A 14,823-nucleotide genomic window follows, 5' to 3' on the forward strand; every position below is an offset into this window, starting at 1 on the left:
AAAAAACAATGTGGTAAAGTAGATTAGATGATAATTGTATTGTATTTGACGATCTTTACTTGATGACATTAATATGGTGCTGATTTCCTTTTGTTTTTTTAATGTCTTGCAGAAGGAAACAGGCAGAGCAAGAAGAAGAGCTGCGCAGAGAGGAGAAATCAAAATGGGTGCGTGAAAAAGTCTTGCCAAAATTCACTTGAAACAGCAAGACAAGATAGACTCGTGGCTCCTATGAATATGAAGTTTTCAAATTGCATCTTAGCAATGCTACTGTAACTGAAAATGGCCCTGTGCAATACTGAAAGAGAGTACAGAGTCTCCCTTTGGTCTTTATTTGAGGATGTGCGAGTTTAGGCTGCTTACAAAATTTTTAAGATTAGGCTTAAAAGTTCCCCTTTTGACAAAGCACATAATTAGTGCTGGATCAGGAACTGGACCCTGAACCCTCCCTTAGTTGCACTGCAATAGGCCTCGGCTGCTGGGGGCTTCCCATGACGGGCTATTTGTTTCTTCTTCACTCACTCTGTTTATACACGGCTCTGCATTTAATCATGAGTTATTAATCATCTCTGGCTCTCTTCCACAGTGTTTATTTTAAACTATTTAGCTCCCCTCATGCCCAGTTATTCGGAGAAGATGCCTGCTCCGCTTTGAGGCTGGTTCTGCAGGTTTCTTCCTGTTAAAAGGGAGTTTTTCCTTTCCACTGCCACTCGTAGGGGGGTCACCCGATTTTTGGGGCTGTCTCTATTATTGTATGGTCATTATCTCACAATATAAAGCACAATATAAAGTAAGAAGAGAGAGTAGTGATGATTTCTGGCTGGGCGTTAATGATAGCTCACAATCTAAGTTTCACATTGTCTGACACAACAACAGTGTTCCGCCTTCCTGTTACTCTTTTTTTTTTTATTAGTCGTACCTTCATAAAGAGATAAAAGCTTTGAAATGCTTATTTGATGTTTTGCCTCTCTGCAACCCCTACTGGCCTTGAAGTCTAAGTGCTTGATTGTCTTTCAGTTGTACGCAACTGAGAAGGTGTGGATAAAAAGGCATGCCTGCAGAGGTTTGCACACCTTCCACTCTTTTGCTGCTGGAGCTCATACTCACTGTCACTTAGTTATTTACATGAAATTCTCACTTTTGCAAACTCAAGCGCCTCCAGCCTCTATTTTATGCTGCAGCCCATAAGCTGGCCCTTACAGCAAGCACGTAAACATGATTGCATGTGTGTTTTTGCACTGACAGGAGCAGCAGCAGAGGGAGCACGAGGAAGACATGAGGGCTCGTCTCAGACGGAGTGAATCTATAGAGAAAGCAGCAGTAAGTGATTCTTGTACTAATATAAAGATGCACGTAGCTCTACTAAATCTTGCGCTGAAGTAGCACTAACCCAACTAAGTGCACACATGTGTACATGTTGGCACTACACCGCTGGATTGGAAAAAGTCAAAGGAAATGGTTAAGATATTGAAAATGTTTACTGTATTTTACTTGAATGGCAGGAGGCAGCAGCGCTAGTATCCCAACGCTCCATGAACCCCAGGGAGTTCTTTCGGCAGCTGTCATCATCATCGTCACAAAGTCCCACCAGCCCTGGATCCTCCCGCACTGGTAAGAGCTTCAAAAGAAAGCGATTCTATCACGTATTCGCCCGAAGTAGCAGACATGGTTATACAAACACAAGAATAAGCCCTAGATTTCAGTGCATCCACTTTCAAGTTTTGTTTGTTATAAAACGTGTTTTTCATGTTTTACCTTCTAACACCAGTTTTTTTTTTCTTTCTACCCAGGCAGACCGTTCAGACGATACCAGCGGAGCCTGACAGACACAGCCTTCATCTTCTCAAAAGCAGAAGAGAGTGCAGCATCCTCCCCTCGCAGTTCTCCCCTGGTCTCCCCCTTTTACCGGGCTCCTCCTTCCCCCATTTACCGTGCCGTCTCCCCCCCCATAAGCCCTAATTTCTGCCTCGCTGCAGCTCCGCAGAAGCCCAGAGCGCCCACGTCACCGCCCCTGTCTCCTCTTCGTCCTGTCCCTCCAGTTTCACCTCTTCCTAGCATTCCACAAACTAATAACCAGGCTGCAGATGAACCCAAAACTACATCTCCAACAGAACCTTCTGCACCTCCAGCATCACCTAGTCTCTTGACTTATTTGCCCCCCACTTTAGCAAATGTCAACCCCTGTGAGGCACAGCCAGACACCCAGCCTGACGAATCAGCTTTGCACTCCAAGCCTCTTCTGAATTCAGAGGCTCCAGGAGCTCCTCTTAATGAGACTCCACAGCCAAACAGTGGTAGGGTGAAACATGATGCAGTCAGATATATTTCACTTTCTTTGTACCATACCTTTTCTGGAGGAAAATACTGACAAGCAAGAAGAATATTTAGGAAGATGCAAAATTAAGAAGAAACATATTTATCTGTTTAAAACATGTCCTTCAAAGTCATTAATGGTTTAGCGTGCAGGAAACTTTCATTGGTACTTATTGCAAAAGCTACTCCACATACTGCTGTAAATCAGCCCAGGGACTGTTAACCAATGGCTTGTGAAACAGAAATGATGATTACACATACCCTCAATGTGCACTTTACAAACATGCATGCTTATTAATACACTGATGTTGTTTTGTTTTTTTGTGTGCATTTATAGCTTTATAATTTTCTAATCCACAGACCTCAACACAGCCAGTCATGTGCACACTGAGCTGGTCTCAGACACTGGCTACAAAGTACAGGCTGTGCTGGTGGAGGAGGATGAGGAAGAGGATATGGAGGAGCAGGAGGAAGATAATCCTGAAACAAAACCAGAGCCTTTTGCTGTCACCACAGAACCAGCCCTGATAGAAATAGAGGAGGAAGAAGAAGAAGAAGAAGGAGAAGAAAAAGAAAAAGAGGAGGAAGAACAGGAAGAACAGGAGGACCATGAGAAGGAGGACAAGGAGGAGGAGGTGATGGAAGAATTAAAAGAGGAAACTGAGCCAGCATCAATCGAGGAACCAGCTGAGATAGAAACGGATGAAGAGGAGACAAAGGAAAATGGAGAGAAGAATAATCAGTCAGAAGACAGTCAGCCCACTGCTGAGCTTTCAGAGAAACAGGAAGACTCAGCAGTTGCAGGTAGCCCTCAGCTTCTTACAGAAACCTTTTTTAAAGTGGATTGTTACAGTGTCATTATTTCTAAATGCAATGCTGCAGTTTTCTGAAAATGATACTTTAACATTAACAAACCAATCTTTTAGATGCCGAACCAGTTTGTCAAGGAATCGAACATGAGACCGTAACACTGTCGAGCAACGGGATCGGACTGGGAGATGACACAGCGGAGCATAATGGCATAGGTCGGGCAACCAGTGACGGTTCAAACAATGCTTTTGTTTTTTTTTGATATCACATGAGCGCACCAGTTGAAATAACGAGTGATTTTCACACTGATCTTCCTCAGTGCAATGTGTGAATCCATCTGAAGCTGAATTCAGCACTTCAGAGGTGACTACGTGCTACAGTCTCCACGGCACTGCAGAGGAGGACGACATCAATGAAGATGAGAAGCAAGAGATCTCAGAAAATGGAAAAGAGGTGTTTTGTCCACAGACACGCAGACAATAATATTGCTAATGCAAAGCCCACAAAACCTGTTTATGTAATTAATTTTTTTTTTAAATTCAAACTATATTGTATGATGTCATCTCTACAAGTGATGAGGACTGTTTTAATTGTGTCACTGAATGCCACAAAAGAACAAGTCTACTGTGTAAATTGTATGGAACGCCATATGGGTGGTACAGTTTAGAACAAGCATTACTTCAACAGGAGGACGTTTGTGCATTTTTTGGGAAATAATAATAATAACGTAATAAAAATAAGAAAGGGAAAATCATAGTAAAATAACATGGAAGCTGTTCAGTGATGGTTTTTTTATAGTTTTTGAAGTTGAGGTATGTTATTTATCATCCAATACTTGCTAGTAGCGCAGACCCACAGATGATTTTGACCTTTTCATTTGAATTGTTAAAAACAAGTAAAAAAGAAAAAAAAAACATATAAAATGAAAGTTCATATGAGAAAGTTTTCATGAAAGGTCATGATTTTCTTTTTTTTTTGCTTTATTCAATCTTCTGAATTGTAGTTAAACATGAAATATATTTTCTGATTATAGTCTTCCTCTGCTCCGTTTTCCTTTCCACTTCAGGTTTTAGCCGAGCAACAGATATGCGTCCGAGCTCTTTACGACTACCAGGCAGGTAAGCTGCCTTTCAGAGGATAATCGGCATGCATGGGAACATAAAGTGCCTCCATTCACGATAATTACACTGTGATTATCAGATCTTCACTGTGTTATTTTGTTGTTCTTCACAGAGGACGAATCTGAGATCTCCTTTGAACCGGGTGACATCATCACGGACGTGGAGACGGTGGACAAAGCCTGGTGGAGGGGATGGAGCAAAGACGGACGTCAGGGCTTATTTCCTGCCAATTATGTGGAGACCATATAGTCAGGCAGACACACGCTAGGACAAAGATACAGACACACATAGACACACACTCAGGGACGCCATCTTCCCTCACGTTAATGCGTGTTTTTTTTAACTTAATCCTCCCACTGAAACTTTGTACTCTCTATTTTGTTGGAAGAATAAAGAAACACGAGGATCCCTGTTTTGTAGGGAGCAAAAAAGAAAAGTGTAACTCACGATTTTGATGTTTTTGAGGAAAACAAAAATTCTCACAAGTGTGCAGAAATTACCCAGCCTCATTTTCTCGGATAAAATAGAGAAGACCTTCTCTTACACCAAAATAACTTATTTCCTTTTGAGATGCAGTAGAAATGTTGGTGGGAGAGATCAGATCACAATGACAAATGATCACAAACTTTTTTTTTTTTGTCAAAGAAACACAAACAGATTTTTATAGTGTATAGTCTCCTTTTTGATCCACGCATATAACAAGCATTTCACTCTGCTCGCCATTTGTATACATGTATCAGACATCGTCTTATAATCATCCTCCTGTATTCCCTGAGTTATTTTGTAGCATGGCGTTTGTTTCTGAAAGTCTCAGCGCACAGTTAAATTACCCAAACCAGAACTGAGGTATAGCAAACGATAAAAAAATAATAACTATATTTTAAATTGGGCTATATTTTGTTCATATGGTGATCTCCTCCCATGCTTTTTGTGATTATAGCTTGTCTTTTATTTGCCTAGATATTAACAAATTATTGCGTTATACCAACACAAAGATGATCTGAAACATCTTCCAGGTTTAATCCTCTTTAATATCATTATACTCTACACTGTATATAATAATGTAAAAAAAGTCCTTTTTCTATCCTTGTTTATATGTTTGTATGTTGTATGCTTGTTTAATGCTCTTTTATTTTGTATTTACTCCAAACTTACATAGCATCTACAAACAAAACTATCTTTAAAAGTTTGTCTCCTGCTTATTTCTTCACTTTTACTGTTTCAAACAATCAAAATACAGTGGTTACTCTCTTTATTGTTAACTGTCTCTTTCTTTAAATAATATTAATATGCAGCATTGATAATATTTTACAGCTAAAGCCTTTTTTAAGTATCGGGAAAATGTAGTTATTCTTTTTCAGAATTCAAGCACTTTTCTTAAAAAAGGATTTAAAAAAATGCCTCGACATTGTATAAACACAACAATAACACACAGTTTACTGGCCATCATACGGTATATTTGCAGCCAAAACAACTTGACACCAACATCAGTCTTGCAAAAATCACATTCATTCTCATGTAAGAACACATTAATATCTAAATAGCAAATTGTAACAGCAGAACTTCATGAAAATTGCAATTTTTTTTAAAAGTTTTTATTTCTTTAAGCATTTAGTGTTGGGGATATTTTAATATGCAAGTATTTCCATCACACATACTGTGCCCTGATTATTAAAGAACAACAACAAAAAATGGTTGTAGCAGTGCTATATTTGCACCTATAGGTGGAGACATTGCCTTTTCCAATTTGTCAGTGACAGCATTTTTGAAAGAGAGCTCAGTGAAATGAACAGATTCCTCAGGACAAAAGGCAAAATATTTTGACAGGCAGAGAGGGGGCTCATTGTTACACACAGTTTAGAAGTGGGATATCCTGATGTTTCCAAAGCTAAAAATTGCTAATGCTTCTACACCTTAAACAGGATTTTCCCCTAGGGTAATAATGATTGATTGAATTTGACATTAATATTTTTTAACCATACACCTTTAATATTTATGGGGGGCTAGGTTACGGTCTTGTAGTGCCAGTTCAATAACAGCGTTTGGCAGATGTGCCTCTGTTCTGAAATAGAGAGGTAATGTTTGACATGGGTCTCATCCTGCTTGAACTGATGCCTGTTGACAGACTGACTAAATCTATCCAGGAGACTATTCTGCTGAAGTTATCCCAGAAGGCTAATCATCAGTGATATGTGTGAAAGGGTGATGAGCCTCTTATGAAATACTAATTGGTTTACAAGGACAAAACCATGAAAACCTGAAATGAGCAAAACCGTGAGACAGAAAAAAAAGTAAAAGTTTTAAAGCTGCAGTAAAATGAGTAAAAATGGATACATAGTGTAATGCCAATGTATATAATTTTACAGTCATATGCATGAGAGAGATAAACAGGCACAGAGTGGGAGATAAACTCAGAGCGAGAGGGCATCTGTGCGCAGAGAATGTAAGAGCAAATCAATTGAGACAGTTGCGCCCCCAATTCTCTCGTGTTGCCAGATCCCTGTTCTCATGGTCATCCCCACAACTCAAGATATCCCTTGTCTCTTAAGATTAAGGAGATTGATAGGGAGACACCGGCTAATGTGCCAGTCAAACTTTCCCTTCCCCTTTGTCTTTAGGCTGTTCCTTCCTTCTGTGACCCTCATCACTAACAAAACCCCTTTGAGTAAGGTGCTAAAGCACCCCCCCTCCAATCCCCACCACCCCTACATTCCCTTTCCTTTATCTGTTATTTAACTGACAGACCCTATCTGACCGGTCGAGGACTGACGAGTGTGGGACGGCTGAGGTGAAATGGCGGTAGGGAAGTGCCACTCACTGTAGCGTTATCAGCACATTGCCAACGACAGAAACCTAATCTGACCTGGCTGCTGATGGCTCGTGGCCTGTTGGTTGTGTTTCTGTTCCGAAGCTGATTCTGGCGACCCCTGAGTTACTTGTAAGGGGAGGATAGCGAGCACACGCGCACAGCGATGGAGGCGCATAAGCGTGGGTACGCATACGTTTACAAAAAATGTGCGCGTTCACTGCTTTTAGTCCAGATTTCGGAGGCGAGCCCGTAGCCCTCACCACTGTTATCTTCAACTTTTTGTAATTAATTATGTTTGAAAGTGGTGTCAGTTAACATGAGACAAAAAAACCCTCCATCCTACCTTCTTCATCCTAACTGTAAACACCTGGGTGACTTTCTTTTTCTTTTTGGCTGAGTTTTCTGCAGTAGGAAGCGTAAAGGATGGGGTCACCCCCTCTCTCCTCGAGGCTTCAAGTTACCTTAACAGTCTTTGGGTAAGAAAACTGCATGTTCAGATCTTCCCTTCTCCAAAGTGCTGTGAAGCAAACAGTCCCTATTGTCCTCTGCTTTGGTAAAGGTTTTAGCGGAGCTCAGGCATGCAGTTTTATTCTTAAAATACTTAAGAAGCTCCTGGTTTTCCTCGTCCCTTGCTGAAATAAAGATCAGTATTTGTAGGTGCAAGCATGCATGAGCCCTCACTGAGAAAATGGGTTTCACTTTCTTTGTGGTTCTTTGTTCTTTAGGTCAAACAATCAGTGTAAGCAACATTTTATATGAGTGGATCAAACATTACACATTGGGAATAGATAGCTAGCATGGTGGTGTATCAAAAAAAGAGAAGAAGACGTGAATCCAACTGATGCAGTTTGCTTTTGAGACAATTTCAAGGCTACAGCAGTTATCTAGGAAGAATTTCTCCAAACTGTTATCCAACATAAATCAGCTTTAGCTTGGTGATAATTCCATCTGGCTTAAGTCTTGATTAAACCTTTGCTTTTAAACTCGTCTCTTGTTCTTGACATTGTCATTTTCTGTTTTCCCTTTAAAGATAATCTTCAAAACCGCTGAAGTAGATAACGCCTCGGAAGCTAATGATGGCTCCAGCCAAGATTTTACTGTCAGCATAGAAACCGGCCCATTAACTTCTGAAGCCCTCTTTGGCAAAGCTCCGTATCCCTTCCATTGCCATCAAAAGCTATTTTCCTCGGCCAGTCCCACACAACCCTAACAATGAACAGAGGATTAGAACATCTCTCAGTCTTGAAGCAAAAAAATTGCAGAAATGGATTTAAAGAAAAACAAAATCTCTTTTTAACAATCATTGGTGAAAACTAGTTGGCAGCATTTCCACATCAGGATTTTTCCTGACGTGATTCCCGAGAGGCGGTTTTTGCTTTTACGATACAATTCCTGCGCTTGCAATCAGCCAACATGTGGCATTGTGATCCAATCACAGAGATTTTTCCCCCCTCTTCAGTTTATAAATGGTTAAATCTCTCAGTCTATTGTGAAGGAATCTTCAAAGTGGATGGAAACCACAGGGGAACATTGGTAGTTGTTAATTAATGCAACAGAATCTACAAATGCTTTATTTTACTGATTCAAAAGAGGAAAAACATGCTTTGAATCTAGCAACAGGCATGTCTAAATCTCTTACCTCATCTTCAAGCTGTTACCCTGAACAATGAGAAGCTGTTGTTTCTCTGAAAACCATAAGTATTTTTTTAATAACTGTGCTTTGGTTCCAGAAGAAATCTTTCTTTCTCTGGTCTAGATTTATTGGGTCTTTATTCTTCCTGATCATTTATGTTTCCATTCAATAAACTGACATAAAATGTGTTTTTCTAAAATGATCTTTTGTGGTCTTTATGGCTATCACTGTTTTTAAAGGGAAAGGCGAAACACTACACATGAAAGGCAACTAAAGCAAAACTGGCAAAGTTAAGTGATAACTTCAGATTTTCTAAATCGCTTTAAATCCATGGAATGAGTGGTTTAAGGATAATTTGTGATTGTGCACACAGTCATATCCAGAGTAGTGTTGGCAGTTGGTTGAAGAATAAAGAATTGTTATCAATAAGAATTATGACCTTAAACTGGGGACTAAATTGTAATCGGTAGACATAAAAGTGCGGGCAAGATCCTGGAGGTCAATGACGGGGTGAGCTGTCTCTTACCCTAAAGACTAACAGGGGTGAAAATCCCTGTCCCTTTGGTGGCTGACACGCGCACACACATATCCACTCTGGGTTTCAGACACATTGCCTTTGGCACCACAATCGCTGCCAGATGCTGTGACTTTCTTTCAGACAATTCATTTCACAAGTATCTCTGAAAGAGCAATGCCGATGGTAGGTTTTGAAAGAGACAAATGTACATACACGCGCGCGTGTGTGTGTGTTTTAACAAGTGATGGAGTTATGCCGGTGGCAGTGAGAGAAAAGGACACATATGAGATCAGATAGAGACTAATTCACAACCTGGCCTAAGGACACCAGGCAGGATAATGTGAGACATCTTTTCTCACACCATTTAGGCTAGTCCCAAAGGGACGCAGTGTTTATTTCCTGGCTGAACTGCATGATTCAACCAAGAAAAGTACCAGTGACAAAGGACTACAAAAACATAATGTTTGATTAACTTTTAAACAATATTAATCCATCCACTTCCAATTATTTCACTCTGCATAATGTCTATACAACGTATATAGAACACTTTGCTGTTCCACTGACTGTGATGTTAACCGTGCAGATTTATAGTGGAAGAGACATCCAGTGCCAGCCCTTGGCAGCCCAGGCACGGTGCCCGCCCCAAGGGAGGTAGATGATGGAGAGCAAACAGCTAATAATTAATACCATGATTACACAGGCTGCAACAACACTGGGAGACAAACCTTCACACACCCGGGCAGGGTCCTGACGAAGACTGATAGCACCGGAGCATGCAAGTACATGCACAGATGCACAAATAGACATGCACTGCGTCTGTCACGTGCATACTAACTCCAACCAGAACTCACACAATCATTGCCATAACATCTAACATCTCTTTGTTCACAGACAGATCAATTAAGGCCACACTAAAGGATCGCCAAGATAAAAAAAAAACAGCATTCTCATCACGCTGTTTTGATTTTACTAGACCTCTGCAACATGGAAATGAAAGCCCGTCTCCTATTCTATTCTATTACGCATTCCTCAGATGAACCACTGCTGTTTGCTCCTCACTGTAAACACCAGCCACGTTATATTAATTCGGCTCCTCCTGCAAGTCTTTTAAAGTAAATAAATCCAACTTGCTAACCAACCACAAAAAGCCTACCTGTCAAATGTAGAGGTGATACTGTTATTCCAAGGCTAAAATGACTAAAAAAATGTGTTTAGGCTGTAGCAAAAATGCCTAGACCCCCCATGCAAGTGTGGATGAAACATCCCATCCATATAGCCATTACTTTAGCCACACAGAAGGATAACAACATAAAAACGTCACAGTCACCCTCATTAGCAGCTGGGATGGGGTTCTTTTCATTTGTATGTGCATGCACGAGGTCCATGATGGCTTCCATATGGAACCCCCTTCATTTTTTAATATAACCAGCATCACGTTACTTTGGGAATGAAGTGATTCCAATTTCTCCCAAACCACAAGCATTTTTCTAAATGTGCTCGGCATGTCCAGGATTTCCTACCATTTGAAAGGATGCAGAGGTGGGTACGGCGTGTGTTTTCACTATGGTGTGGCTTGACTATCTCCCTCATATATGAGTGTGTCAAATCCCGGGAAGGCTGGAAATGTGGTGTGAAAAATGTGTGCAGTAATGTGTATGTGAAAATGTGTGTGTGAGTGTGTGTGTGTGTGTGTGTGTGTGTGTGTGTGTATATATATAGAGAGATGCCAACCATGAAGGGGCCATGCAAGGCCCGGGGCCCACGTCCTCTGGCCACCACTTCCTACTGCTTCGTGCCACATTGACTTGGTTTCCATTACCACAGTGGAAGGAACAATAAAGGGCTGATGTGGATGTGTGGTCTACCGACACAGCAGAGACCTGGACGGCCTAGGACAGACTGGACTGAGCTAGTGAAACCATGTGTGTGTGTGTGTGTGTGTGCGCTTGTCAAATATTAACAACTCAGTCTGCTCACTCTGCATATTTATTGAGCTACTTTTCTCATCAAATATGTGGTGTTTTCACTGATTTCATTTCTTTTTAATACTGCAACTTAAATTATTGTTACATAACTCTGTGCCTTGTCCAAAACAGTGCTCGTTTGACATTTCTTTGTTACTGGAAAGTGTGCCCTCCCTCTGCCTGACCCCAGAGAAGAAAAAGAACTTAAATCTTCAGCATAGATGAAAGAATTAAACTAGATAAAAAAAAACCCAGAGCTGGCTGTGATATTACTACAAAAATAAGCTTATGTTGCAGAAAAGAGTTTCTCATCTCTTTGGTTTTTTTGGTTTTTTGTTGTTTTTTTCTGTTTGAGGAGATGATGACACATTTGATCCTGTCTCACGGCGTCACATGTCAGACTCCTCATGCCCTGTCACTCTGACAGCTCACAACCCGCGAGGCAAAGGATCATGGGTGCTGTGTCAGGCACAGCGGGGAGGTCGGAGGAAGGCAAGCTAAATGCACGATGTGCGTTTCCGCATGTCACTGTGCGCGTCCGTGCCTGTGTGTGATTTTATGTGTGACTCGGGGTTGTGTGTGCATGTGTGTCAGTCTGAAGGGATGGATGCATGCCAAAGGCGAGAGCAACACCATGTCAGACTGCTAGTAGACGATCCCCGTTTCAGATACACTAATACAAACAGGCAGCTCAGCCATGAAACCATTTCCTCCCGTGACTCCTCTACTCCCTTCCTCTCTGCTCTATGTGCGTCAGCAAGGTATGGCAAGGTGCATTAGTCATATGTTAGTCTTGAGCTTAGACACACACACTGTGGAATCAGGGTGCGAGGGACAGTTAATATCGAAACCGTCATCGAAAATCGATTTAATGAATCGTGACAGTACATGAAGCTTACATTAATGTCTGCATAACGTTTGGTGACCCATGCCAATTAATATGTTGCATAACCAAATAACAATATCTTGCCAGTCAAAAATGACTGTGACACATTTGCTCTCATAAAATTAGTCATCATGGGTGAATTTCAGACTTTTAAGTGTGATTAATAATAATAGATGTGAGTTTTGGTGGGGCTTATTAGCTCTCTCTCTCTCACACTCTGTAGCTGAAGGGAATTGAAGAATTATCAGTGATGTGAGAGTGGGTCAGTGGATGACCTATCAAAGTTAACGTCCATGACTCTTCAAAGCTGACAGGTTGAATGTGTAAGCCTTGGTCTTCTTGGATGCAATATATCCCAAAAAATTAATCTGACGAATGCATGTATTTAACAACTTCCTGCAACACACAGACAGTGAAATGTACATATGTGGCTATTAAATATGTCCATATTTTATATTCTTTCAAAAAACCACTTTCCTAGTTACATTCCTTTGTAAAGCTCCACAACCTGCTGATACACCTTACTGCAACTCTGTCATACAGATACTGCTTTCTTATAATATTTTTCTTTTCTTTGGTTAGTTCTGTAAGATGACAGTTTTACTGTGGCTATTTTGAGGGTATTTGAGTTACCTTACATGTGCTTTGACACTTTCATTTTTAGTTTGACTCAACTCCGGATTACGTCACGAAATGACCTGTGGACCTTATTCACAGTTGACCTCACTTGGGTATTGCATCGAAAATAAGCATATACATTCTCGCTACTGAAAATCTTAAAATTGGTTTAGGCAAGAGTGCTGCTTGTAAGTAGGACATTTAAGCTCTCGTGTAGAGCCCTGCTGGGCAATGTCTGGGCCAGAACTTATTATATGTGATTTTATAAGGAATACAGCAATTATTTTGCAGTATAATCCATTATAATTATAATTTCTTTTTCTTCTTTGGGTGAACGAAAACATGCTCGAAAAACGATATTTGAATTTGCTTTGTAGGTGATGTCTTCCTATGACAAAAACTAAAGTAATTTTTCTCTGCGATTCTGGAGATTTTGGAAGTGAACGTAAATTCTCAATGAAAGCGCGCTCGCATGAATGGGGCAAACATTATCGTCATGGCAACGATAGTATTAAATAAATAAATGACTAGGCCTACAGTGTAATTGCCCATTAGAGGCTGGAATATTGCACGGTTAGGAGATCTCTCCAACAAAGACCATTCTGTAGTTTAAACCAGAGAGCAATCATAGTACATATGAAGCTAGCATGGAAATTGTGATGGCCTCATACAAAGATATGAATAGTAGGCCCATAATAGTTGTGGTTTTGCCTGAATGATTGCTTTTGAATGAACAGTTGGTTATAGCATTGGCTTGAAATAGTTCTAGCTGTCTGCCACTGTCAAGCAAAAAGAGTACTGCATACTTTCAGTGTTTTGGTCAAGATGTGATGTTTTTTACAGGTGTATGAATCTTGGAGTAATTGGTAATGGGCAGCAGCAACTGGGGCCTCTGTGTGCCACCTGGAGAATAACATCAACCCTGCCAACCACCACCCATTTACACCCCTTAGCACACACACAGTCTCTCTCTCTCTCTCTCTCTCTCTTTCTCTCTCTCTCTCTCTCTCACACACACACACACACACACACACACACACACACACACACACACACACACACACACGGTGTGTAGACACTGTAGTCACTGAAAGGATGTTCCTTGGAAGCAGAAAGAGCGAAAACTGGCTCTAAATGTAGATGTATAAATAGTCCCCACACTGCACAACATGTTCTGTTTTGATGTAATTATGGTGCAGGAAGAGTCTGGTTTAGCAGAGAGCGCTCTTGGGCAACCGTTGTGGGGTCTTTAACAAGGCATTTGGTGAGAAAAACGGTTGCACCTGGCTGAGCTCAGTGTGTTTTCAGAGTATGAAGGAAAAGAAAGGAAAAGACAGAGGTGTAAGCAGGTAGAGAAACTGAAACGCAAAATATGAAGAGGCAAACACACAAACACACGCGCACACACTTACACACATTCACACATTCACACGGTTACAGGAACACCTGGACTTGATGAGAGCCAGATGTTCAGGACAGTTAAGCCTTCTGTAAAATGGAAAACAAAGCAGATTGAAAGATAACAGAAGCTGGGGCCTGTATCTGCACGGTCATTGAAACACATCATTTAGAACACATGCCGGCATATTGGATTGATTTAATTTGCACACATACCTTGAGAATGATAAGCTTGTTAACGAAACTTTGTGCAGGTATCCATAATGACTGAGTGCAAACTCTATATTTTTTACTAATGGGACTGGGAGTGTTGCACTGTCCCACAGAGTGAGGCAGGAGTAAAAGTAGAAATATATGTGCTGAACACAAGGGGGAGCACTTATTCTTTCCCCATCTTTTCCAGGCCACACAGCCTGCCCTCACTTCAGTACAAGCAATCTTTTCCAGTCCATTGTTCCCTGCTATAAATCAGGAACTACTGAGTGTTTGTGTGTGTGTGTGTGTGTGTATGTGTGTGTGTGTGTGTGTGTGTGTGTGTGTGTGTGTGTGAAAAGACCAGTCAGTCTAATCAACCAAATCACACCCACCCACACATGCCATATAAATATGGAATATTTACAAAAAGCAGCATTGCTCCTTAAAAAACTTAAACTTTTCCGAAATGTTAGTGCCCAACCTAAATAAATAAAAAAAAAATTTTTTAAATCGTCAGGCGCAGGCAAAACACTGACATTAAATCTGTAACCTTTTCAGG

The 14,823-nt window shown here is 40.8% G+C and overlaps 1 protein-coding gene across 1 annotated transcript in view; it reads left to right on the top strand.

Moving 5' to 3' along the window:
* LOC146696853 (uncharacterized) overlaps positions 1-5,495 on the top strand; it is a 34,946-nt gene extending 29,451 nt beyond the window's left edge. Inside the window, exons 8-16 of the mRNA XM_085475173.1 lie at positions 113-167; positions 1,246-1,320; positions 1,503-1,611; positions 1,791-2,294; positions 2,674-3,117; positions 3,240-3,338; positions 3,443-3,576; positions 4,190-4,241; positions 4,357-5,495. Coding sequence (XP_085331299.1) covers positions 113-167; positions 1,246-1,320; positions 1,503-1,611; positions 1,791-2,294; positions 2,674-3,117; positions 3,240-3,338; positions 3,443-3,576; positions 4,190-4,241; positions 4,357-4,493 — 1,609 coding nt within the window. The 3' untranslated portion in view covers positions 4,494-5,495. The remainder of the gene's footprint in view (positions 1-112; positions 168-1,245; positions 1,321-1,502; positions 1,612-1,790; positions 2,295-2,673; positions 3,118-3,239; positions 3,339-3,442; positions 3,577-4,189; positions 4,242-4,356) is intronic.
* Positions 5,496-14,823: the final 9,328 nt, after the last annotated feature.

This window comes from Copadichromis virginalis, linkage group LG12 (assembly GCF_057382275.1).
Source record: "Copadichromis virginalis isolate Kocher_CV1m ecotype Utaka linkage group LG12, C_Virginalis_male_GT1.1, whole genome shotgun sequence".
In the NCBI taxonomy this organism is placed as follows: Eukaryota; Metazoa; Chordata; class Actinopteri; order Cichliformes; family Cichlidae; genus Copadichromis; species Copadichromis virginalis.